The sequence below is a fragment of the Lissotriton helveticus genome, chromosome 12 (genome assembly GCF_964261635.1).
Source record: "Lissotriton helveticus chromosome 12, aLisHel1.1, whole genome shotgun sequence".
NCBI lineage: Eukaryota > Metazoa > Chordata > Amphibia > Caudata > Salamandridae > Lissotriton > Lissotriton helveticus.
The window spans coordinates 789,177,378-789,203,990 of record NC_136073.1 but is presented as its reverse complement, the minus strand read 5'-3'; the positions used below and the strand labels follow the sequence as shown (position 1 = coordinate 789,203,990).

Below are 26,613 nucleotides of genomic sequence, written 5' to 3'. Positions count from 1 at the left end.
CCTCTGGGATGTGGGAAGAGGGAAGGCAGAGGATACACACCTCATGGGGGTCTGACTTGGCCTTCTTCCTGGAGCACTCTGGGCATTTATCAAATAATGCAGGCATTATGGACAGCCAAAGAGAGCAGAAACCCAAGAAGAAAGTCACTAAAGTACTTTAAAAGTACACAAAAATCGAAATTAGTGAAAAACACCAACCAAACCCTTGAAAAGGGAGAGCTCAATGCTCCAGGGTCCTGCTTGCAGGAGCCGGAAAAAAGAACTGAAAATAAGTTGGACCTGCTATGCATTCTGGGATACTGGGAGAAGGTTCTGGAAGATTCTCTTAAAGGCACAGTATCCTGTTTTGAGCCACATAATGGCAGCCTATGGGGCTTGTCTGTCCAGGTTCTTCTCTCTATCATTCCTGAGGGATTTTGCTGGTAAAGCAAAGGAAATCTGTACAGGCTTTTGCTGTTTTGTGGATTTTATGGTGGAATTCCTAGTTGAAGTACTGGACAGTGTAGCCTTTTTAGGCTGCATTATCTGTCTTTAAATTCTCTCTTAAGTGTCTATGCTTTTCTGCATTTTTTGACACTATAAGAGATTATTTTTGATTGCTCCGGGGTCCACGCACATGGGCGGGACTATTCACTAGATTATGACTATACACAGAGATCCCCTACTACAGAATATCTGGTTGCGCCAGACCAGGACAAAGTCAAAAGTTCAGGTTGACCGCGATGGAGCGCAGGGCGGCTATGGGGACATAGTTGGGCCCGCTGAATCAATGTATCTTAAATCTGGGTTACAGAGCATTGTGTAGGTTCCAAACCACGCAGTAGAGGTGATGTGTTGATTTTCTCCATACAGAGCGGCGATGCTTCGGTTCCTAGATGAGATGGGGGTTAGAATGCGAGTTCTTGCTGCACCAATGTCGAGGCTTTAGGCACCGGGCTTGCGATGCGAAGACCAGGGTCGAGGGTGCGTTGTGAAGTCAAGGCGATGCCTCGGTTCCGATGAGCGATGAGGTTGCCGTTGATTGGGATGTGAGGACCTTGCACCAGAAAAACCGCTATAGGGGTCCCGTTTGTTGCGGAGGGAGACACAGGTCGTCTAGAATATCACCGCCCTCTTAGGAGTGGTGGGAGTGCAGGGACGCGCTCTAGCACTCTCAGGGACACAAGCCTACATAGGCAGAACTCGAACGGAGGCGCTTCATTAGTCAGAAGCCAGTGGAGCGGCTAGCGCTTACTCCTTTAACCCTGCATTTACGCTGCCAGAGTTTATCAGCTGTTTTTAAAACTGTGATAACTGTGTGTTTTGTGTGAAGCTTCCCTTTTTAACCTCATTTGGAAACAATTGATTTAAAAATTGTTTTTACTTAGAACATTTGCACAATTGATAACGAATTTTGCACTGTTACCTACCTGACACCCCATCCCTGGTCCGCCGCGGGAAGTCCCGTTTGTTGCGGAGGGAGACACGGGTCGTCTAGAATATCGCCGCCATCTTAGGAGTGGTGGGAGTGCAGGGACGCGCTCTAGCACTCTCAGGGACACGAGCCTACATAGCCCTATGCTCTACCGGAAGCGCAGCGGACGAGCGCAGCGGACGAGCGCAGCGGGAGCGCCGAAGGCGCGCCTAAGGCAAGCCCGTCTGCGCCCGTCCGCGCTGGACCCGCGCCTAGCGCTGGAAACTATGCCCATTTTCAGGGATTGCGCTACTCTAAAGCTGAGCTGCTTAGGCTAGACCAACATCTCTGCAGTAATCTGGTAAGAGTAAACCTGATGATTTCCCTCTGACTCCTAGCTGAACCACATGTGGTTTCCAGCCCCTCATCAATCCCCCTCTCTCACTACATGTCTCGACCGACCCGCACCTGATTACTAGGGAGGATATGGTCCCTGACAATCATCTGCAGACTAATAACCATAGAAACGGATCTAAGTCTCCGTTTAATCGAAATAGAATCTTAAAATGTATCTTGCTGAACACCAGGTCTATGCCTAAGCATAAACATGAAATCGAAGGTCAGATCATTGACCTCACGGTCGATCTAATGTTCCTCACAGAGACCTGGGCCTCTGATGCCTCTGGTCCGGACTGGAACGCTGCTATTCCTGAAGGTTACAGTGTGGAACATGTAAACAGATCAGGAGCAGTGGGTGGGGGAGTTGCTATAATCCACAAATCCCACCTAAAAGTTTTTGCTCTCCCCCAACAGGACTTAGAATCCGAAGCCATGACTTTCAGAATTAAAGACAATAACTGTCTGATATTCTCAGGACTGATCCTGTACCGCCTCCCTGGTCCTAGAGCTCCTTTCAATAGAGCACTACACACTTTTTTAGAAACTACCTCTGACTCAGCAACATACACTGTGCTAGGTGATTTTAATTACCATCTCGACGCGAATAACGACTCCGACTCAGCCACACTACTTGATAATTTTCTTAGTTTCGGCATGAGCCAGCTAATTTCGATGCCCACACATTCAGCAGGGCATACCCTCGATGGGATTTTTACCAATAATAATCATATTAAAATCACCTCGATTCTCCCTGTACCCTGGTCTGACCATAGCACTATCTTTTTTAATCTGCAGCTGAAAAAGTTTGTGAATCATCGTAGAAACCTTACGCTCCCTGTAAAAACTCGTCCCTGGAAAAAGCTTGAACCCAATATCTTGGCTAACGCACTTGCCAGAAATCCGCCGGATTTCGAATCTGGCAATAGCGAAGACGGAGCAACTAAATTCCACAATTGGATCAGTCATGTAGTTGATGAACTGGCCCCTATGGAAACAAAAAAGCCGAGAAGGCGTCTCGCCACTGCACAATGGTACTCTGCTGATGTGAAAGCAATAAAAATTATATGTAGGCGACTGGAGCGGCTCTGGCGCTCTGATTACAGCCAGGAAAACAAATTAGAATACACCAATGCCCTGCAGGAGTACAAGCTAACAATTGTGCATGCAAAATCGACCTACTTTACTAAAAAAATTCAAGACTCCTCCAACACTTTCAGAGAATTACTTAAAACTGTCACCCATCTAGCAAAGAGCCCTCGAGATGTGGTCTTTAGTCCTGACCAGAACTTTGTTAGTGGTATCGCTACCTTCTTCCAACTGAAAGTTCAGACAGTGTATGACGATCTTAGCACTCTAGTAGTAGATACAACCACTATGAGTATTGAGAACACCATCTCAACTGCTTCCTGCTATTCTAGCTTCCCTCTGTTAAAGGAGAAGCAAGTCTGTGAGCTACTCACACAGATTAAGTCTGGGTCCCCCTTGGACCCTTGCCCTCCCTATGTATTGCATATGGTTCCTGAGACCATTACAGCTATCTTGACACCCTTGTTAAATAAGATCATCCACCTAGGTGAATTTCCTAGCAGTTGGAAGAAAGCCTGCATCCGGCCCATTCTCAAGAAGGATACTCTTGATCCTTCTGAACCTAAGCACTACCGTCCCATATCCTGTCTGCCCCTACCAGCCAAGATTCTGGAAAAGCTATGAATCAGGAAATAATGAGATATATGGATGAAAATAAGTTGTTAGACCCATCACAGCACGGATTTAGACCCTCTCACTCTACAGAGTCCGCTCTCATCATGGCTACGGAAGAATTACGTAAGACCATGGATGAGGGTGGCCGAACGGCCCTGATCTTATTAGACCTTGCAGCGGCCTTCGACACTGTAAACCATTCCGTCCTGTTAAAAAGACTAGCAACTCTAGGTTTCACCGGCACTGCTTTGGCTCTTGTAACATCCTTCTTAGGCACCCGAATTCAACAAGTGCATTGGAATGGCTTACAATCCGACGAATTTTCTCTTCCGGGAGGGGTTCCTCAGGGCTCGGCACTCTCGCCCACGTTATTTAATTTATATGTCACACCTCTAGCTGCCCTGATTAGATCCTATGGCCTGCGTTTAGTGTCCTACGCTGACGACACACAAATTGTGGTGTCGATTTCTCAATCAATTGAGGCTACAGCGGAGTGTTTCAGGAAATGCCTCGTAGGGGTAAAAAACTAGATGAGCCACAATTTCCTTAAATTAAACACGGATAAGACCGAAGTTATAGAGTTCGGTCATACCCCATCCGTCTGGAGTGACCTATGGTGGCCACCAGAGGCAGGGTCCTGTCCCAGCCCAGTAGACAAGGTTAGGAATCTTGGTTTTCTGCTGGATAAAGATTTATCCTGCAGGGCACAAATCAACCAGGTGACGTCGGCCTGATTCTTTAATATCAAGGTGCTCAGAAAAATCTTGCCTTACATCCCGTCCACGTTAAAAAAGACAGTAATGGGAGCCCTGGTAATGTCCCGAGTGGACTACTGTAATTCACTCTACCTGGGATCAGGAGAAAAACAACTGACCAAACTGCAGGCAATTCAGAATGCCGCTGCTAGGGTCCTGTTGAACCTCCCAAAGCGACACCCAACGTCTAAAGTTATACGGGAACTTCATTGGCTCCCAGTCAGACGCAGAATACAGTTTAAGGCTCTCTGCCTGGTCCACAGGTCCTTACATGGGAAGGGACCTGATGATTTCGTTAAACTCCTGCCCCGCCACGCACTCTCACGCGCTCTGAGGTCAGCCAACCAGGACCTAGTATGTCAGCCTAAAATCAGGAGAGTTCGATGGGGGGGGAAATCGTTTTCCATTCAAGCTGCAAAATTATGGAACTCGCTGCCCCCCACGCTTCGTGCACAAACGTCCAAACTCAGTTTCAGGAAGGCGTTAAAAACCTGGCTTTTTACCCTGCCCTAATGTGCTCACATCTGCTCTTCTGAACTATAGCGCCAAGACGCCGCGACATTCGAGCTCTTTATAAACACTTCAGTCAGTCAGTCAGTCAGGGGTGGTTCCAAAGGCAATGCGCCGGTTCTGTTCTTCGCAACAGCTGCGATGGGGTGATTCTGCTCCTGCAGCAGAGAATGTGTCGGTTCGCTGAAGCAAACATCTTAGGCCCACTTCTAAGGGTCCAGAACTGAAGTGAACAGAAAGAGTACCCTATGCACACACAAAAAATTACAATACGTTTGTATATGAGTCAGAATACAATACATAAATCAACAAAGCAACAGAAAATATGGGGATCTCCTGTATAGGAACAATCAGATGTGACTCTTTTATTCAGAAAAACAGCCAGCGACACGTGTTTCATCGCTTGCGCGAATCCTCAGAGCTTGATGTGGCTGTGTCGAGAATAGAGGTCGCTCTCCCGGTGATATTTCCGACACAGCAGGGCCCGTGACCTTCATGGTGATAACCAAGGATGTGAAATCCGCACCCTGTGTCAAGGAGTAGGTGTTGCCGGTGTGCAATCTCAGAAATCTGTTATTCAGTGATGCGTAAAACCATATATAAACTCCGCAATTCCCCAGAAATGTCATGAGGATATGCTGTACCCAGGAGTCGCTTTAAGAGATCGGTAGCGAGGGTCAAAATCCTTAGAATTAATCTCAAACGAAAAGATAGAGTAGATTCGCGTTCTCCCGGGTCGCCGTGTTCCTGGTGTGGACTGAAGTGACTCCACTTGGCAGGGCACACTCGCATGTGGAAGAGTCCAGGTGCAGGAGCAGGATGGTTGGAAGTCTTTTATGTCCCCGAGACTTCAGATGAGGAGGCCAGCCAGCTAGCCCTAGAGTCACTCTGGGTTCAAGTGAATCAGGCCCAGTCCTTCTCACCCATGTAAGAGGGAGCAGCAGGCAGCAGGGCAACACTGCAAGGCAGGAGTCCAGCAAGTAGCAATCCAACAGAGTGGCAGTCCTTCAGCAGCACAGCAGTTCTTCTTCCTGGAAGAGTAGTCACAGATCCGGAAGTGTTCTGAAGTGGTAGTGCAGCGGTCCATTTCTTATACCTAGTTGGGCTTGTGAAGTAGGGGAGATATCAAAGACAGGCCTTTGAAGGACATAGAGGTCCTGCCCTTCCTGCTCTGGTTCCAGACTCACTACCAGGGTTATGCTGCCCTTTGTGTGGGGACAGGACTCAACCTATTCAGGTGTAAGTGAAGTTGGTTCCTGCTCCTCCCTTGCCTTCTCCCAGGATGGCCCATCAAGTTACTCCTAAGCTCCCATTCTGTGTGGCTGTCTGAGGGGAGGGGGGGGCACAAAGCTCACCTGTCTGTCACCTACCCCAGACAAGTGATCAGAGACTTTTAACAGGCATCAAATGGCTAAAGTAAGAAAATGCCAACTTGCTAAGAGTGGCATTTTTACAAATGCAATTTCAAATACAACTTCACCGTAAGTTGTGATTTTAAATTGTGATTCCAGAGACACCAGTCTTGGAGGTCTTAGCTCTTCCCAATTGGAACGTTCACTTAAAAAATGTAATAACGTAATCCCAATGATATCCTACGGGAGAAATAGACCTGTATTGAAAAAACACTCTTGGGAGTTTTTCACTACCAAGACATGTATGACTTAACATTGCGCCCTGCCCTCTGGGTTAGCCGTCGTCTACCTTAGGGATGACTTGTATGTATAAAAGGGGAAGGTTTGGGCCTGGAAAAAGGGATGTTTCGCCAGGTAACATAGCAAAACAAAATAATTTACTACTTACCAAGAATTCAGCTTTGTGAAAGAACTTCAACAGCACATTCAAATGCTATAAAGATATTTTCACAAACGTAAGCTATTCTTTTTAATAATTCCTTCAAATAGTTCTTACTTTATTAATATTGTAAAACCACAACGCTATCTAAAGTTCTACCAAAGATGTTCATCTTGTTTTGGGCTGTAGTTTAGCTATGAAACAGCAGTGTACCTGAGGTAGTTTTAACGTACTTGCTGAGCATCCGGTAGCTGTTGCTGGCATCTGTAATATATAAGAACCTGTGATGTGTATAAGAAACGTACAATGAGTGCATGTAGGGTAATGCTTCGTAAAGGCATGTTTTTCGAATGTGTGATAATACTTTGTGCTTTGTTCGTAGGTCATCGGATCCTGCATGTAGACCACAAGAAAGGATCACTGTTGGTCACCGTCACCTCTGTGGGATATGTGGACACAGTCATCCCTCAAGTGAGTTAGATGTGGGCCTTTTCTTAGTGTGGATTGTTGGGATGTGTGTGGGTATAGATAAGTGTGTGATTGTGGGACAAGTGTGGCTGCAGGGCTCATAATAACTACCAGGAAGAGTGTGAATGAGGGGAGAGTGTGACCACAGGAATTAGTGTGGCTACAGAGAAGTGGGCGCGTTTGGGAACACAGGGCATGTTTGAGTACAAGGAAAAGTTGTTTTACAAGTAAAATTGTGAGGGCTGTTATAGATGACCACAGGGACAATTATGATCACAAGCAAGTGTTTATTCTGTGGGCAAATGTGAGTGCTCTGCAAGAGTAACCAGTTGAAGGGTGTCCCACAGCGATGAATCTTGACTCCTAAAAGAGCGAAAGCACAGTGATACGTCTTACTGCCCAGAGACCACATAAATTAGTGTTACTATTATAATAGTAGGACTGCTATAGTGTGAACACAGGGAAAAGCTGAAGAGTGTAGTGCCTTTATGAGTGTGCACACAATAGTGATTGTGACTGCTCAGAGAATGAATGTGACCTTAGGGATGAGCTGACCTCCTAGAAGAGTGTGACAACCCGGCTAACAGTTGAATCTCAGGGAATATGCATCTATAGGGACAAGTGTGGCTGCTTAAAGAGAGTGATTCCAGAGACAAATGTGACTGTAGAAAAGTGTGACTGAAACAAAACTATTACCTTGAAAAGTATGACAAGTTGAATAGGTGTCTGCTAGAGGATGCGTGACTGTGACACTAGTGTGTGCACAGAGGCAAATTTTACTTGTAGACTGCAGCATCACTGACTCGCACAGGGAGTGCAAAGCACTGGCTTCAGCATCACTGACACACAAGGAGCAGTTACAGGAGACTGCATCATCAGCAGAAAGGAAGTACAGAGTTGATGCTGGCACATCAATTACAGAAAGAGAAAACAGTGATCAGTGACCCCTATAACAAATGTATTAAGGCAACCAGTACAGACTTTCACTTCATGGTCCTAGTGCATATATGACAAGCTGGTCTGAATTTGCAGTTTGTGGTAATGAATCAGGTTTTGCCCACTGACTGTGGATGGATGGAGGAAACAGGTAATCTTTGGGTTGGCAATTGGCATATCTTTTTTGTTACAATCTTTGGTTCAGCTGCGATTTGTGAATCAAAACCTTCCTTTAATTTGCCCTCCAGGAATGGTACCAGAGTCCCATGACTGCGACAGTGGAGCTGTTACTTGTGGATGATGTCACCGTGGTACCATCGAAAGCCACTATATTCAATCACCCAGACCTGAAGGTACATAGGGGGTCTGCAGAGCTCTTTTAAGGCGGCATTTGGAGCCAAATATATGCAACAGATCTTTAAGGGAATTACGGAAGATATCAGAAAAAGATGGACCGGGTAACTTCACTGATAGAAATTGGCTGACATTAGGCTTTGCCTTATTTTGGCTGAGACCTTTCCAGAGCTCGTTTGTTCATGCACTCCTAATGTCTGGTTGTATGTCAGTATGCGCAGCACATGGAGCAAGTAGTTCCCTAATTTCTGGGCAAGCAGTGAGATGAGGCGTGCAACAACCAATTTCAACTATACAAGAGGACTGCTCACATTCGGGTGAGCCAGAGTATTTCGAGATGTGTGCGTGTGTGTATGCATGTTTGTGCATGGTTGTGTGGCTGGATCCTACAGCTCACACAGTTTTATTTCCCTGATCAATATGGAGTATTCCCACTACACCAGTGGTGCATAGTAGACAGTGATGGGGGAGATCTCGCTCACACTTTGCAGACACGTTCTTTCATGTGACCCTTACCACATGGAAAGGTAACCCACAATAATAGTGCCCTTGTGTCAGTGTTTATCCTTCGTTCAAGCTCAAAACAGCCCCCACCATGTACTGTATTTTTAATAGTATTAGATAAGGTCAATCCTTATTGCCACACTAATAATTGGTAATAAATTAGTCTGCCCACACAGTTATTGGGTATTTATATTCCATTATTTTACTAAACTGTTAAAACCATTACAATTTACAAGACACATTTTATCATACTTGGATATGCCTGTTAACAGTGTGGGAGACAAAGGGATGTAGCTTTATTACATTTTCAGTGTCCAAAACATGTCTTAAATAATGCAGTATTCTCTGTTAATCAGGAGTTTGTCCTGCCTGCCTTTGGTGGGCTTATTTTATAAGCCTTCCACTTTTGCTTAATTTTTAGGAAAGGTAATGCCCACAATCTCTTCATCCTGTGCAGCTGGTCAAAGTATGGAGGGATTTTTATACACCCTATCTTGCCCAGTGGTGTATGTGAAATTTAATTAGACCAGCATTGCACAGCAATCAATCCCTCAGTAAGAATGTAGCCTCTTTTTAGGTCTCGCTGGCGTTGCAGCGCGAAGCGCTGCCGCCAACGAGACTATAGTCACCTTCCTCCCTGCCAAGGGAGTCAGAGCTGTGAACGAGCTGCTCCAAACCTGGGCACGAGCCGACTCAGGTACGTGAACGCACGGGAACGTCAATGTGCACGTTCACGCGCATCACGCTCCTGTCCTCCCGCGTCTCTTCTGAGGTGCGCTCGAGGCCGACTTGCGGTGTGCTGTTCCAGCGTTAGGTAAGTGAGGGCCGGGGGGATTTGTTTGCTTGTTTGTATAGTCAGATTTGGAAGAGAGAATAGCGGTCTACTCAAGACACAAAACAAAGGCGAGAGGGCAGCTTTATTATGGCAATTCACCTTGTCAATTAAGGTGGTGGGTCAGCTTCTCAAAAATAATGCAAATGCACTCGCGGGCCATTGGCTGGCACCCGCTCCGCTTCTATGTGTGCATTCCCGGAACATTTATTCTCCATTTCCCGGCAATGCCTGTTTCCTTTCCTGACTCCTCCCGTTTGGTTTTGTTCCGGCGCTCTCACCGTTATTCTTACATTGTGAGTTCTCGATCTCCGCGGCCCGGAGACACTCCCCACCTTCCCAACCCGCGGGGTCTGCTAAGGTACTACTCACAAAGAACCAACCAACGGAAACAAACTGCAGGCGAACACTTCTGGGGCGGCATGGCCGTCTCTTCCGGGGCAGCAGCTGGAGGAGGACCCTTCCGGGATAGGCGAACCTTCTTTTTCGGGGCAGTCATCCTTTCTGGCCTATCACATGATTGATAGGGAACTACAGTCACGAAGGCCCGCCCAGGAAAATGTCCGGTGTGAGGGCTAACGGTGGACTTGAACTGTGCCCCTTGTGTGTTTTTCTTATTGTGCGGTGTGAAGTAATGTGCAGCATTGTCCTTAAGGGAATGTAGCGAAGCTGAGGGCCAGGTTTCGGATTCGACTTGCTTCTGGTAGAGTGATTAGGGGTGTTTGAGTTGTATTTTCTCAGAGGGGGGTATATGTTCCTTGTAGGCGCATCGGATCCTTTCGTAGTCAGTCAGGTTGGGGACCAGGAAGTTTTGGAAGTTATGCGGAAGTCAGCCCCATCCACAGGCAAGTAAAAAAAAAAAAAATAATAATTCTCTCCACTTTGTTGACTCGCTCGTTAACAAATGACATATTCTCTATTTTACCATTTAAAAGAAGTCCGACCTTCCAGCATCAACACTCTGCTTAGTCATGCAGAATATAACATTTAGAGAACAAATATGTCAACGTTGAATGAGTGTTTCCTCCTTTGCACTCTTAAAAATCTGTTTTGTTTGTTTGTTTGTTTGTTTGTTTGCAAGGATATGTTGTGGAATCGTATTTAGCTTTGTGTTCCGCAAAGACATACATTCAGTGCTTGGCGATATGTACCTAGTTTGATTGGCCCTTTCAATAAGAGTATACCGAATCAATGAGAGCACACCGCAAGTTGTTTACTGAAAAGCAGCAGCAGCACAGTAATTGAATTTGGGTATAGTCACGATGTCATCTTATAACTGACTGCACCTATTGACGGTCACCATGTCATACCTAGGTATATGTATAGTTATTCTAATACATTCTAATCAACTTGCTTGTATGTGTACATGCACACGCATACTTGTCAGAAAACAATATGCTTACAAAGCCGCAGTACCACACTATAGTCTTATAAACGCTCATGGATACCTGTGATGAACCGACACGTTTAGAGTTTCAATGCAAATTTTTCATGAGCACACTCTCCTATGCAGATACCATGCACACTTCTAAGAAACTCCCCTTTGTGTATAAGAAACCTACGTCTTTCAAATCAACGACCATGGTTATAACAACTCGCTCTTCACGGGCAACATGCATGATTCGAGTATATTTCATGTGTGTTTATTGGCCTTCATATTGTTCTAAAAACTAAAATTAATTTCATGTTAGGCGTTGTTAGTTGGATGTTAACTGTATAGCTTAGTTTTAATAGTCGGCATTTGTGTAGCGTACCTAGTCACTGTTGCAATATCCTAACATCTGCCTAAAGTTCTTGCAATGCTGTGCTCCAGCCTGTTGATTATTTTTTCGTATCCGTTGTCCAAAGGAAGGGGAAACAGCCATGTAAGGCTTCTGCCCCAATACAATTATGGCAGAGAACTGCTGCCCTACCTGTAGCCACTGAAATCTGCAGACACTGGCCCACCTGCAGACACTGGCCCACCTGCAGACACTGGCCCACCTGCAGACACTGGCCCACTTGCAGACACTGGCCCACTTGCAGACACTGGCCCACTTGCAGACACTGGCCCACCTGCAGACCCTGGCCCACCTGCAGACCCTGGCCCACCTGCAGACCCTGGCCCACCTGCAGACCCTGGCCCACCTGCAGACACTGGCCCACACTGGCCCACCTGCAGACACTGACCCACCTGCAGACACTGACCCACCTGCAGACCCTGGCCCACCTGCAGACCCTGGCCCACCTGCAGACACTGGCCCACCTGCAGACACTGGCCCACCTGCAGACACTGACCCACCTGCAGACCCTGGCCCACCTGCAGACCCTGGCCCACCTGCAGACACTGGCCCACACTGGCCCACCTGCAGACACTGACCCACCTGCAGACACTGACCCACCTGCAGACCCTGGCCCACCTGCAGACCCTGGCCCACCTGCAGACCCTGGCCCACCTGCAGACACTGGCCCACCTGCAGACACTGGCCCACCTGCAGACACTGACCCACCTGCAGACACTGACCCACCTGCAGACACTGGCCCACCTGCATTAACTGGCTGATGGGAAGACGCACGGTTTTTATGTAAACGTACGTTATCAAATGTGATTTTTATAGCAAACCCACGTTAACAACGAAGAAGAGCTAATGAGGAAGTTCAACATGTTCTCAGAGAGTGTATAATTAGATCTTTCTTTTAACAGTTCTTTTGCCAAGATGGCTCAAAATGTAATTGCAATATTCTTTTTAGACCGCATGTTCCTCTGGAATGTCATGTTTTCTTGGGCGAGGCTTTGGCAATGTTAACACGTCATCTCTTTTCATTATGATTGACTGTAACCTGTGTAATTGTTCAACAACCAACAAAGGCATGTGGTTTTCAGTAGGCATTCATGGGTAAGTCCCCCAACTTCGTTAATCTTGTGATTGGTAACTGGTGCTCACACCTTATCGCAGATTGTTTTTAGGTGGAACACCCTTGTGCCTGTGAAGGCGATCTAGACCCCTTGAGTGATGCTTCTGTTTTGTGATTGCCAGAGCAAACTTAAACATATCTCTTAGCAGCAAAATACCTGTACGCAGCTTTTATGTATGTATCAGAGAATTTATTAAAGCCTTAGGTGCTCTTACCACTCTCCACCAGCCACAGTGAACCCCCATACGTTCATCCTGCTTCCTTAAATGGTGTTGTGATTTTCGCATCTCCTGGCCTCTCAGTCCATGAAAAATTGCCTGATAGGTGGTTAATGTTGTTGGAACGTCCACATAGTGGTGTTCAGCCCAGATACGTCCCTCCTGCATTACACCCTTAGTCCTAATGGCTAAGGTAAATCTTTTCACTTGCCATGTATAACGTCTTTGGGGTTCGAGAGACAGAGGCTCTCGGCATTGGGATGTTTTTTGCATGTATTCCCAAAACTTTTGGGACACCTGAGATCAAGGTCGGTGCACAAAAATATAATTTGCGATTAGAAACTCTCATTGCTGTTTAAAGGAATCAAGAATGATTTCATTTTATTTTCACAATTGGATTTGCACACTGAAAATTCTTCCATTATTGTGGAATTTCTGTGTTCGCAGTTCTAGTGCCAGTGGCAGATTTTTCAAATATTTCTGTGCTTGCCCACCCACAAACCACAGTGAACACATGCACACTTATTAGTTTTAGGGTATTTACCAAATAATTTGTAAATATATCCTCACCCTGGAAACACATGCAGATTTTATTTCTTGCAAATGCAGGCAGTAAATGTGTTTGTAAGGCGCAAGCAACAAGGAAATCCTCCTAAAATGGAAGGGGATTTTGGGGGGAGTGTGAGTTTTCGTTAACAAACAACATTTTCCCAACGGTGAAAGAAAAAGAGTACATTTTAAAAGTACAAAAACCTTCAAGATGTAAGATTCTGTTACAGTGCCACATATAGAAATAGTTGAGTACTCCCGTATCTACACAAGTGTAGCTTTTTAAAATTCTTATGCAAGTATTTTTGAATTCCCAAAACTTTGGAAATATACTCAAAATGTAAAAGTAATTATCTGTGAGCAAAGTTACAATGTTTTTTTCTGGACATTTCGTGAATTGCACCCTAAATACATTATAATAAATATATTATTTCATGTGGGTAGAGCTGAGGCATTTTAGTTTTAAGGGAGCATGGTACATATGTTTGAAAATTGAATTGCATTTGATGGTATACCATTTCATCTTCTACAGATTAGTGTGGAGGAGTGTGGCTCAATGGTTAGAGAGGCAGACCCTGATGCAGAGGTCTGGCCCGGGACCAGGGTTCGATTCCCGCCTCGGCGGGGTCTCGGGCTCAATTTCCTTGGACCTGTTAATTCTCGCCTCGGTGCCTATTCTAATCACGGGCCCCACGCTGCAACTCTGGGCAATAGCTTGCTTGGCCCCAACAGCGCTAAGGATGCCTGGCTTCACCCTGGGGGTTCCCAGGAGTGGACACTTCACAGGGAAAGCCAGGAGGGGTTCCACAGCGGTATGAGTATCAGCGCCAGGAAACCGCATAGGCGACACCGCAAGGTGACCGTCTGGTGACAGTGCGCTCTATAAGTACCATGACATTTGACATTTAAAGCACTTTATATATGCGAAACATATTGATCCTGAATTTGTTTTGTAGAGTAAAATAACATGCTTTCCACAAGCACAACATTGAATATATACATTCCCAAAAGCAAATCAAAAGGTTTCTTAATATTTTGTCAAGTTTTCATCACTAGTGTAGCACATTTCTTCCATTTGCATAGTCTTGCAGTACTGTTGTTACTCTGAGAGTATTGTAGAAAGCACAAAGAATGTTTTACTTTTTGCAGTAAACAATACCTGCACCAGTAGTGAGTGAGATTGCACAAGATTTACCAGCTAGGTGGAGGCTGCATGTCTCACTCATAGCTTTACCACTTGTATACATCTTCCTAACTGCAGGGCATTTGATTACAGAGGTGGTGTTTTTTCCAGCAAAGATTGTTGCCCTTATGTGGGTGAGCTGTTTGATTTGTTGGTCTGTCATCTCCTGTCACACTCCCCACATCTTGTAGTTGAAACTTGGCTTGATTGTTTACCTTAGTACTGTATGCATTGTTCATGAGTTCACCTTTACAGTACATACATATTGGTTTGTTTTTTCGGTTGGTATTTGTTATCTTTCTTTTGTCTGCCTTTCAAAGAATTGTTGTTCCATCGCTCAAATATCCTGTAAAATGATTTGGTAAAAGAATTCAATCAATAAATCATGGCTTATTATCATTTAACATTAAAATGCAGGGGACATTACCTAGGTTGTTGTGAAGATGCGATGGCCCTTCAAGAATGTTGTCGGTCCCTGTTACAGTGGGCTCAGGTCTGCAGAAGCTGGACTGACTGCTCCTTGATCCCTAGCCTGTGGCAAGGGACTTCTTCTCAAGTAAACTAAATGGCTCAATTTCTATTTATTTGGCAATCTATAACACGACAAATGTGTTATCATGGGGTCAGTACTCCTAGCAATAGAAACAATTTATTACTGCCTCTTATATAACAAAATGTACTGGTCAGTTACTCCATCTTTTACAGAACTTGTACACATACATTCATTCTGTGCTGAAGGGGCACTGTGCAAAGTGGCATAAATAGCCATATGGCCTGTTTCGTAAAATGTACATTTAGTTCTAAAGGTTAAATCTCACATTTGGTATAAGTGTAGGATTCTTTTAAAATTTCCAGAAAATTCCAGGGTTGCTCCCGAAAAGTTGTTGCAGTCACAAATTTCTAGGAGTGCATACTTTTATACATGTGTAAATGTACCTGATGTACATTATATACGTACATCCATGTGCCACGTTTACCAGTGGCAGCACCAGAACCTGCATTTTTCTACAGTGAGTGTCTCTGAAACTCCCTTAAAAACAAGCATTGGCATAGCCAAAAGGTCTCGCCTTTGGGTCCTTAGGAGTATTTAGTCATGCAGCACAATATCCTTGCTGCAACAACATGAACTGTTGCATGGCTAAACACTTATAAGGTCCCAAAAGGCGAGACCTATTGGCTATGCCAATGCTTTTTTGTGGGAGTTTTCTATGGTCTCCAGGCGATGCCTGGTAGGACCGGCTGTACCTGTCTGCAGGTGTTGGGGGCAGGGCTGACCTGGCGAGATCGGGCGGGCGAGTGAATTTGAGTGGCAATTTTTCGGCATAAGAGTGGCTGGGCTCGTGTTCGCGGAGTGACGTGTTTTTCAAGGTGTGGCATACATGCTTAAGCAGCACCGGCGCGCGTTAACGTGCTACGGGTTGGGGAAATACCTTTCCCCTGTCTCGCCCAAAGCAAGCTCGCCGAAATCATCTCCACTAGTGTTAGCACGAAGGGCCCCAGCAGGAGGTAATCACACAACGTGCAAGTGGCAAGGCATTTCATGTATGCCTCTCTTGCTATGCATTTGGCCAAAAATCGTTAAGCTCGACAGGCACTGCAATAAGGGTACTCCTGCAGTGCTTTGGGGGTAACTATCGGGAGAAGAGAGGATGTGACGTAACGGCCGGATGTGCTGTCTGTGAAGCGTGATATCCCTGTTCAAGCCTCGGCGTGGGCTCAACATCCCGTGAGTGTGTCCCCGTGCCTAGTAAAAGCACTTATCATGAGTGTTACGTATTTTCAGGTAGGAAAAAAGGAGCATTTGGTGACCTAATAAATTTGCGTCATGCTGTGTGCCACATTTAATTGCAAAGGATGAAGTAATCCAGGTAACAGAAACTCAGAGCTGGAAGCAGGGAGGTGTGCCGTCCGTCACAGTCGTCCCATCCGCACTGTACACTGCACTATGGGTCGGCAGCATGACGCCTCGGCTGCGAGTGCGTGTCTGTAGTTCTTCATTAGAGATAAGAAATCTTGTTGCGCATCCGAAGGTACTGATCGTATTGGCCGGGTCTCTGTGTCAAGGCAGCATCGGCCCTGGTGCGACAGCTGGACCCTATGCTTTGGAGGGTTAAATGTGCTATACTGCTGTGCGATCCAACGTACTAATTCTACAAATACCTTCGGCCTCTCATGTGCGGGGGAGGGAAGCCCCAGCAGCTGTGGTAAGGTCAGCCTCGGTCACTTCTCCCACTCAGAAGTTACTATGCCTCGAGGGAATGTCGGAACAACAGGGAAATGAGGGGGAACACTGAGCAGGGAGCAGCAGCGGGCATCATTAAATGGAATACTCAGTGTGCAGCAAGAGACAGCATCGCACAGCGCCAGACATTCAGCTGCATTTAGAGGAACTAGCAGGCTAAGGTTATTCAGTTAGTATAATTGTTGGTGTAAAATGTCTGTGCTACATATAATGTTCACAAAGGCTGATGAACCTCTCGAGCGGGCAGCAAGTTACAAGTGGCACAACAGATTGGAGTCAGGTCGGGGGCAGCTATTGCGTGTCGAGCTTGTGGACTGGCCCACCTTCACCATGTTCGTCCTTCAGCACTTTAACTTGGGCGGCCAAAAACAACACTCACAAGTTCCGTCTCCTTTCCTATAGGTCGAGCACAGTACTTGGTGCCATAGGCTATGTAGGCCACCGAGTGCGTTTTATTGACAGGTCCTGTTTCTTCCATTGAGATAAAATACTGCCAGTGCATGGGTCCCTTCAATTTGTGACAAACGCTGTCTGCTTTGAGGTGAAGTGGCTGTCCGTTCAGTATTCTGAGGTGCTTTCATCAGCGCCAGTCGGGGTGCTTGCTCTTTGACCTGATATATCTGAAGTGCCCTTTCTGTTGGTAGAGATGGTGAGGTCCATTGCATTTTTAAGTTATTAGATTTGTAAATAACAATGCCTTGTATTTATGTTTTAAAACCCAAAACATAAATAGAAGGCATTGTCATTTACAATGCCAATAGCTCAAAATCGTGTGAATGCGAGACCTATTGCATTGCAAATGCTTGTTTTATATAGTCTTTATAATCACATAACCAGACTGGATGTCTAATCTGGAAACAGATTCACATTTTTATATCTAGTTAGCTGCTACTTAACGTGTAAACCTACTTGCCTTCGGATCCTACACCGTCTGTTTTAACTATAACCCACCTTTTAAAGTAAATATTTCAGTGGTCACTTGGGTCTGTTTTTTCCTGAATGGGAATATGTAATGTGTTATTATTAGCCTCTCACTTTTTTTAATCTTAGTTGCTTCATCTAAAGAGGCTAGGTTGTTTTTAATTCTCAGGGTCTAAAGAGCCTGGTTTTTTCTCTAGTAAACTGACATGATCCGCCGTTCATCCTCTCAGTTATACTGTCCTACCTTCTGGCTCTTCAGTCCGCGTCAGAGGAAATTACTTTTCACTAATCTTGCTTGAATTGGGATCCTGTTGGACTTGGGAGACTCTGTTCTCCAGGTCCACCTGTACATCACAACACTACTTTAGCACCAAGTTGTGGCTCAGCTTAATATCGGGTCAAATATTTAGGAGCATAAGATTGCTCTTTTTACGAATTCATCAGCAGGGCCCTGGTAGTTTTCGAACAGACTTCACTCGGGCCACTTTTCCAAAGAACTGAAAACAGAGTTGTATGTCGATGTATTGATTGCACAAATATTGTGCTACCACAATACTGTAGCCAGAAAGATGGCTACCAAAATATTGTGCAGGTAAGCATTTAAGGATAAATAAAGATGAAATGTTCTTAACTCCTGAACTTTATACTTGGATATATAGTCATGTATAGTTTTCAAGACACATATATGTGGACGTAAGTACAGTAAATCTATATCTATCTAAATATACTTCAGTAATGATATTGTTGCAGTCACTATTCTGGATGCACTATTTTTATATCTCAGTATTTCTATTCTATACTAGAAAAGCCTCCTCAAGCTTCAGCTCTATCCCATTATTTCACACCAATTGCGTGACAGATGGCGTTTAGTTATCTCCAGTCTCAACACATAGTGCTTGCTTCATAGGCGCACCACAAATTCTCGTTGGCACTAGAATGTTTCTGAGTGAAACCACACATTGTGTTCTGAAAAATAATACATTTGAGTTTAGGCAAGTGGCAAGTGACGGAACTGCCTGACCAGCCTTGTCCCTCTTACTCTCCCCCCAAAAATGTCCTTATCCATTACAACACCTATAGTCAACCCTTCACCTTGTGTAAGGGCCGGGCTAGTGCATTGTACTGCTAAGGGACGTGTGACAGGTTGTGGCGGGTCGATGGAAGGGCACGGAGACTAGGTTGTGGTATATAAGGTTTTATTTTACCAAGAGGCTTTTTCTTTCTCAAAGTGAGTCTTTCCCTGGCCAATATTGCGGGGTCCGTGGTTGCTGTCTCTTCAGGTGGTCTTCTGGCGCCTTGGTGAAGGGAGGCGGGGACGCTAGCAGGATATTCTTCGTGAGGCTCTCCACCGTGGTACATAAGAGAGAGGAAGAGACACTCCGGTCAGGTACAACTGTCCAAGGTTATTACTCCCACTATAGGAAACCCGGGGTGTGAGGGACCACCAGTGCCTGAGTGTATACACAATTTCTATATATACAGCAAGAACATTGTGGTAGAGTTGAGGGAAAGTGAGGGTAGCGTGGGGAGGGGTTACACAAGTGAATACTGCACTATTTACAATATTTTACAAAAACGCTCTCAGTATTGCAGTCGGTAGCTTTTAACCTCGACTCTTAGCGTTCTTAGTGTTGCAGTCGGGAGCTTTACACACCCGCTCTAAGCGTTCTCTGTCCTGCGCTCAGGAGCTTTAACTGCCGTCTCTCCCTGCCTCCCCACCCAGCCCGACACGTGCTGACGCACCTGGCTGAGCCACACTCCTCCTCTCTGAGTGTGGCTGGGCGATGCACGGGAACGTTGGCTTCCAGGCACAGGAACCTCTGTCTTCGGTTCTTCGGCACCACCAGACCTCTCCTTCTTCCGCTGACCTTCTCCTCCTCGCAGCTTCACCGGCTCTCCTCTGCATACAACTCTCTCGTCGGTGACGTCACACGCTGATGGTGTTTCTTCCGTCTTTTTCTCCAATCCGGGATCACCTAAGTCATCAGGAGGCGTGTCCTCGCTGTCCACTTCGATGTAATTAAAGGGACCATCCTCGTTCTCATTGTTCCATAATTCACCCCTGTCTGCTATCCAGTCGCTCTGCTTGGGGTGTAAAAAAGGAAGAGCACTCGAGTCAGCGACCCACCACTCGCTCTGGGCTACAACCCCCTCTCCTGGCTTACGCTCATTATTACACTCCTCCCTCCCCGGCTTCAAGGGTGAGCATTTTCCTTAGGGTCGTTTTCAATGTGCGGTTATACCTTTCCACTAGACCATCGGTCTGGGGATGGTATGGTGATGTACGTATTTGTTTTATGTCTAACATTTTACAAACTTCTTTCATGAGCTTGGAAACGAACGGAGTTCCCTGATCCGTTAATACTTCTCTGGGGAATCCCACCCTGGAGAATAATTCAACAAACTTCTCTGCGATGTTTCTGGTAGTGGGTGTCCTTAGAGGAAAAGCCTCAAGAAAGCGAGTGGCATAGTCAATTATCACTAAGGCATAGGTATGTCCTTTCGAAGATCTAGGGAGGGGACCTATAAGGTCCATCCCTACTCTTTCGAACGGTTGTCCGATAATGGGCCAAGGCTGTAGTGGTACGGCTGGTGGTTTGCATAGATTTCGTTTCTGACAAACCTCACAGGTACGACAGTATTCAGTGGCTTCTTTGTAAATCCCTGGCCAGTAAAACCATTTCACTATGTTCTGTATGGTTTTCTCGGATCCAGAATGGCCTGCTGTAAGATGAGTGTGGGCATAAAAGAGTATTTGGTCTCTGAACACTTTCGGAACAAGTAGCTGACGTTCCTCCCCTACTTTTCCCTACCTATATAGCAGATCATTCTCTATGATAAACCTGGGGTAAGGACTGCTCGTAGTGTTCTGAGAAGCGTGTGCCAGTTCCCAGGCATTAAATATTGTGTTGTCATTAGCCTGGGCAAAACAGAAATTATTATCTAAAGCTCACGGTTCTGCAGCTAAGAAAGCTGTTTTAGGGGTGTCTTTCTCCTTCTCTGTCTTCCTCGCTTCTGTCTGAAATAGGGCCAGGAAGTCAGGATTGTCTACCCCTAATATCAGATCCTCGGGGCAGCGACTCTACCGCACCCACCCTTACAGTACAAGGGGACCTTCCCGAAGGGTGTATGATCAACTTAGCTAAGGGATATGGTTTCACGTCTCCGTGTATGCATATTATGTGTACTATGGTTTCGGGGAGTATCTGAGAAGAGTGAACTAAAGCTTTCTGTATGACCGATTGACGGCACCCTGAGTCTAACAACGCTTTGACCCAACTTAGAGTTGTGCTCCTGAGGCGGAAGCCGGGAGCGAGGCACTTATTTTAAAATTTATTGTCACAGATTTACTTGTGTTATTTTAAAATTTCAGACTGTCACAGATTACTTGTGTACTTTTAAATCACTCACTTGGAACCAGCAGTTAGTCACAGCGGAGCCAGCGCTGACGCTGCACGGCAAACTCCATTACTCCTTCGCGCCCTCGCCACGAGCAGAGACCACGCCCCCTTTTTAGGCCACGCCCCCAAGCCGACTCCTACAAAAGACGCCGATTCTGGGCGCCAGGCAAAACTTAGAGTTGTGCTCCTGAGGCGGAAGCCGGGAGCGAGGCACTTATTTTAAAATTGATTGTCACAGATTTACTTGTGTTATTTTAAAATTTATTTAAAATTGTTAGACCTGAGCGCCGCGTTCGACACGGTGTCTCATGACATTTTGCTGCGGCGTCTGGAGGAAGTGGGGATTGTCGGGAAGGCTCTTAAGTGGTTCCGCTCATTCCTCTCGGACCGGTCTTTTAAAGTAGCCATTCCACTTGGCCAGTCCTCGTGTCATCCTCTGGAACTGGGAGTCCCTCAGGGCTCTGCCCTCAGCCCCACACTATTCAACTTGTATGTGAAACCGCTGGCTGCTGTCGTCAGGCAATATGGCCTTACGATGACATCGTATGCCGACGACACGCAGCTGGCGGTGACACTCAGTGGGGACCCTGAGGTGACTGCACCCAGATTCCGGGCAGGACTGATAGCTGTGGCTAGTTGGATGCGTAACAACTGCTTACAGCTTAATACTAAAAAGACCGAGGTCCTGATTGTGGGGAAGCAGGCGGAACTCTGGGGAGACCAGTGGTGGCCTCTCGAACTGGGGGCGATGCCTATCCCAGTGGAAGAAGTAAAAAATTTGGGGGTATGGCTGGATTCTAACCTCTCCTTTGCCAGCCATACAAAGAAGACAGCAGCCACCTGCTATGGCATTCTGCGAGGACTTAGACCAGTTCTCAAATTTTTCGACCCTCCCACACGTCAACTGGTGGTTCAGGCCTCTATCCTCTCACGGATAGACTACGGGAGTGCCTTGCTCCTTGGAGTCAATCAGGCTGAGGCGACGAGGCTCCAGAGGGTGCAGAATGCTGCTGCACGGGCCATTGTAGGTCTTCCGAGACGATGTCCTGTCTCTCCTGTCTTGGCCTCTCTGCACTGGCTTCCGGTCAGACAGAGAATCAAATTCAAGGTTCTCTGTCTGGCATTTAAGATCTTAAAGCTTTCTTCTCCTCCGGCCTTGACAGGCCTTATTTCTTCTTATGTCCCCACGCGATCCCTTAGATCCGAAGCCCAGTATCTGGCGAATAAGCCTAGGTTCAGGCTTAGCAGGATGGGAGGACGTTCCTTCCGCGTGTTGGCGGCAGACTTATGGAATTCCCTTCCTGTTCATATTCGGGCCCTTAACAGCTTGACCCTTTTTAGAAGGGCCATCAAAACCCACTTGTTCATCTCTGTAGGCTAATATCCCCCTCTGTTAGCTCTGATCTGTTGTGTTGTTGCATATGATCAGGCGCCAGGACGCCCCTTCGCTGGGGCAGCTGTTGCGCCTAATAAATGTTATTAACATAACATAACATAACATTTCAGACTGTCACAGATTACTTGTGTACTTTTAAATCACTCACTTGGAACCAGCAGTTAGTCACAGCGGAGCCAGCGCTGACGCTGCATGGCAAACTCCATTACTCCTTCGCGCCCTCACCACGAGCAGAGGCCACGCCCCCTTTTTAGGCCACGCCCCCAAGCCGACTCCACCCCCCCGCAGTGGTATAAACCATGTGCATATTCCGGTCGCGCAGCGGGCGAGCGCAGAGGGCGAGCGCAGAGGGCGCGACGTTTGCGCGCCGAAGGCGCGCCTAAGGCAAGCCCGTCCGCGACCGACCGGGACTAGGGGCTACACCCCCTATCGGTTCTACCCCAACTCTGCCCATACCTATCCGTTACTCGCGCAGTGAGCTGCTAGCCATTAACAAAGTCAATACGAATACAAAAACTCATCTGTGCACCCAAACCGGCCCTGGCTCTTCCTATGGACCCATTTCCTGCCTCGCCTGCCGTTGGTCTAGTGTGGGTCAAATCCCAACAGACCATCTCACAATCATCGGGAAAAACCAAAACCTTCTGGCACTGAAATGTCTATACTTTAATGCCAGACCCCTACCTAAACATGCCCTGGACATCTGGGATCTACTGATATCAAAGGCCCCAGACCTGGTTTTCATTACCGAAACCTGGCTATCTGAAACCAGTGCTCCAGACCTAGCAAATGCCCTTCCTCCTAATTACAAAATTATTACACAAGACAGACCGGGCAAAAAAAAAGGTGGCGGAGTCGCTGTGATCTTTAGGGATCACCTAACGTGCCTCGCCGAACCTACAACTGTCTATACCGAACATCAGACTCTACCTTTCAAAGTACTTTTTGAAGGCCTTACCATTATAGCCGGAGCGGTCATATATAACCCCCCAGGGCAACAAGCTAGCTTAAGCGCCAAACTACTGAACCAACTGCTACCTCTTTGTCTGAAAAACAAAAACTATATGGTAGTCGGCGATTTCAACATCCATTATGAAAAAGCGGATGCCCCTGGATCTTCCCAATTGGAATACGACATGGGAATTTTACAACTAAAGCAGTGGATAGTGGGCCCCACACATTCAGCTGGCCATACCTTAGACCTACTATTCACCAACATTGAGTCGACCGATATTAAAGATATCCTACCCCTATCCTGGTCCGACCACTCCATGGTATCCTTCTCATTTAAACTTCCCGATAAACCTCTGAAGCCCAGAAATACCCCGCCCATGGCCAGCAGAGCCTGGAGGCTAATTAATTAATCAAACTTTCAAAACTATTTTCTTGAGACAGCCACCACACCGGCGGATGATTCTCCCGTCTGTAAAGACGCCGCTCTATTAGATGCCGGAATCCGGCAAACGCTAGACAAACTAGCCCCCATGCGGGAATCGAGGAAAAAACCACAAACGAGAAATGGTACACCCCTCACCTCAAGAAACTCAAAAAGGAATGCCAAAAAAATGAACATCTATGGAGACAGATGAAAGATAGTGAAGCGAGAGCAAACTATATTACCAAACGGAAACAATACATCTCGGCCATTAAAGATGCAAAAAAGGCGTATTTTACTCAACGCATTCATGAGAACAGCAACTCAGCAAAAGAACTGTTCAGAATAGTGAAGGAGCTTAGCAAACCATCCAGCACCTCACAAACCCTCACCCCCTCAACCGAGGCTTGTGAGCGCATCAGCACTTTCTTTTCCGACAAAATTAATAGAATATATTCCACCTTCACTCCCCTAAATACCCCTAGCAAGCCAGACAACCCCGGCGAGCACATAATGACATCAGAGAGACGCAACGACCAATTAGACTTAGGCAATACACCTCGTCTAACTAGTTTTCAACTACTCTCTGAGGAGGAGGTATTAGAGCTACTGAGCACAGTCAAATCCGGATTCCCCTCGGACCCCTGCCCCCACTTCGTGTTTTCCAAAATCGCACCCACGCTCTGCCCACTTGTCACCCAACTCTTCAACAAGTCGCTAACCACCGCTACCTTCCCTGAGGCCTGGAAACACGCCTCCGTGACCCCCCTCTTGAAGAAAGCAGGATCCGACATTTCTAATCCAGAGAACTACAGACCTATCTCCCAGCTTCCCTATCTCTCCAAAGCCTTGGAGAAGTCGGTCAATATACAACTGACCCGGTATCTGGAAGATAACTCTCTCCTGGATCTATCTCAAACCGGCTTTAGAGCTAACAATAGCACCGAGGCAACGTTGCTGGCAGTGTCGGACAGTATCAGATGCTCCACTGATCAAGGGGGATCGGTGGCACTGATACTGCTTGACCTGTCAGCGGCGTTTGATACGGTTTCCCACGACTGCCAGCGGCGTTTGATACGGTTTCCCACGACTGCCTGCTAAACACACTCCTGAGTAAAGGAGTGCAATCAACAGCACTGAACTGGATTCGATCCTTCCTGAGCAATCGTACCCAGGCAGTGCATATGGGTCAGTTCCACTCAAAACCCAACACCATCGGCTGTGGGGTCCCCCAGGGGGCCTCTTTGAGCCCCACTCCTTTCAATGTCTATATTTCATCACTGGCCGACATTGGAAGGAAGTGGGGCATTGGCATATGCTCTTATGCTGTTGATACACAGCTGATGGTGGCAATGGATGAAGGGCCTGAGACAACAAAGAAAAAGCTTCACGACTGTCTCTCCGAGATGGCCCAATGGATGCACAACCACTGCCTAAAATTAAACGCCGGCAAATCGGAGATTCTCTTGTTCGGGGGAGCCAAACTCATATGGGACGCCACATGGTGGCCACCCACACTAGGACTGGCCCCCACTCCAAAACAACACGCAAGAAACTTGGGGATCATCATGGACAACGCCCTGTCCATGAAGGACCACGTCCGATCACTCTGGGGCAAGGGTTTTGCTATACTCAAACTTCTCTCAAAGATATTCCCCTGGATACCCCTGGATTGCAGACGCTCAGTCACCCAAGCCCTACTGGTTAGCCGCCTGGACTATGGCAACGCATTATTCGAAGGGATGAACGAACAACTCTTCTCCCGCCTTCAGGTCTTGCAAAACCAGGCGGCCAAACTTGTCTGTAATAAAGGCAAGCGAGACTCGGCATCGGAATGCCTAAAGAAACTTCATTGGCTACCGATGCGCCAGAGAGCTGCCTTTAAAATACTAAGTCACACGCACAGAGCTCTTCACAAAACTGGCCCCACAATTCTCCAAGGGAGGATCAACTTCTACGTTCCCAACAGGAATCTACGATCAAGTCAGTCAGCTCTGGCCAAACCTAAGCGTATTTACAAAGTCAGAACAGGTGGCCGCGCCTTTTCCTACCTGGCAGCCAGAAGATGGAATGACCTACCTGCCGACCTTAGACACACCACAAACTATCTTCAGTTTCGACAAAAACTGAAAACCCACCTTTTCCCTAAAACATAACCCTTCCCATAAACATAACCCCCCAGCAATGCCTCAGTAGTCTCTCTTGGTTCATAGCTCCGTGATATCCCTTGGGATGAGTGTCGCGCTTTATAAATACCGAAAATAAATAAATAAATGATTAACCAAAACACGTACGTAGAAGGAGGGACCCATCTCTGCTGTGTACATCACCGCCCGAGGCGCATAGCCCACTTCCATGGGTTCTTCAGTCTGTTTTTTTCGGGGGCACAGACGGGCAATGTGTCCCCAGTCACCACAGTCAAAACATTGGGGTCCTTTCATCATGGGTACCTCCATTTTGATTGGTTTTGGTCTGGGAGGCTCAACGCTCCCTTTGACCTTTCTATCTCCTTTTGCTAAAGGTGTAGTTTTTGAAACTTTTTCTACGTCCCAGGGCAGGGCTCTAGGTTGAGCTCTTTAAAAGGTAGAGGCCATTTCAATAGCCTGGGCTGGGGTTAGACCCGAGTGCTGCTTGAGCCATCTTTGTGTCCCATAGGGAAGTGCTTCCATGAATTGTTCTAGATATATACATTCCATTATTTCTTGCTTGCTCTTGCCTTCAGGTTGTATCCATTTGTCTGCTGCAGCCTTCAATCTGAAATACAATGTCTTTGGATTCTCCCCAGGAATT

The 26,613-nt window shown here is 46.6% G+C and overlaps 1 protein-coding gene across 1 annotated transcript in view; it reads left to right on the top strand.

Annotated features, from left to right (window-relative positions):
* The window catches only part of NUP210L (nucleoporin 210 like), a 444,253-nt gene that overhangs the window by 108,012 nt on the left and 309,628 nt on the right, over window positions 1–26,613 (top strand). The window contains exons 17-18 of the mRNA XM_078668895.1: window positions 6,932–7,020; window positions 8,202–8,306. Of these exons, the coding sequence (XP_078525021.1) occupies window positions 6,932–7,020; window positions 8,202–8,306 (194 nt within the window). The remainder of the gene's footprint in view (window positions 1–6,931; window positions 7,021–8,201; window positions 8,307–26,613) is intronic.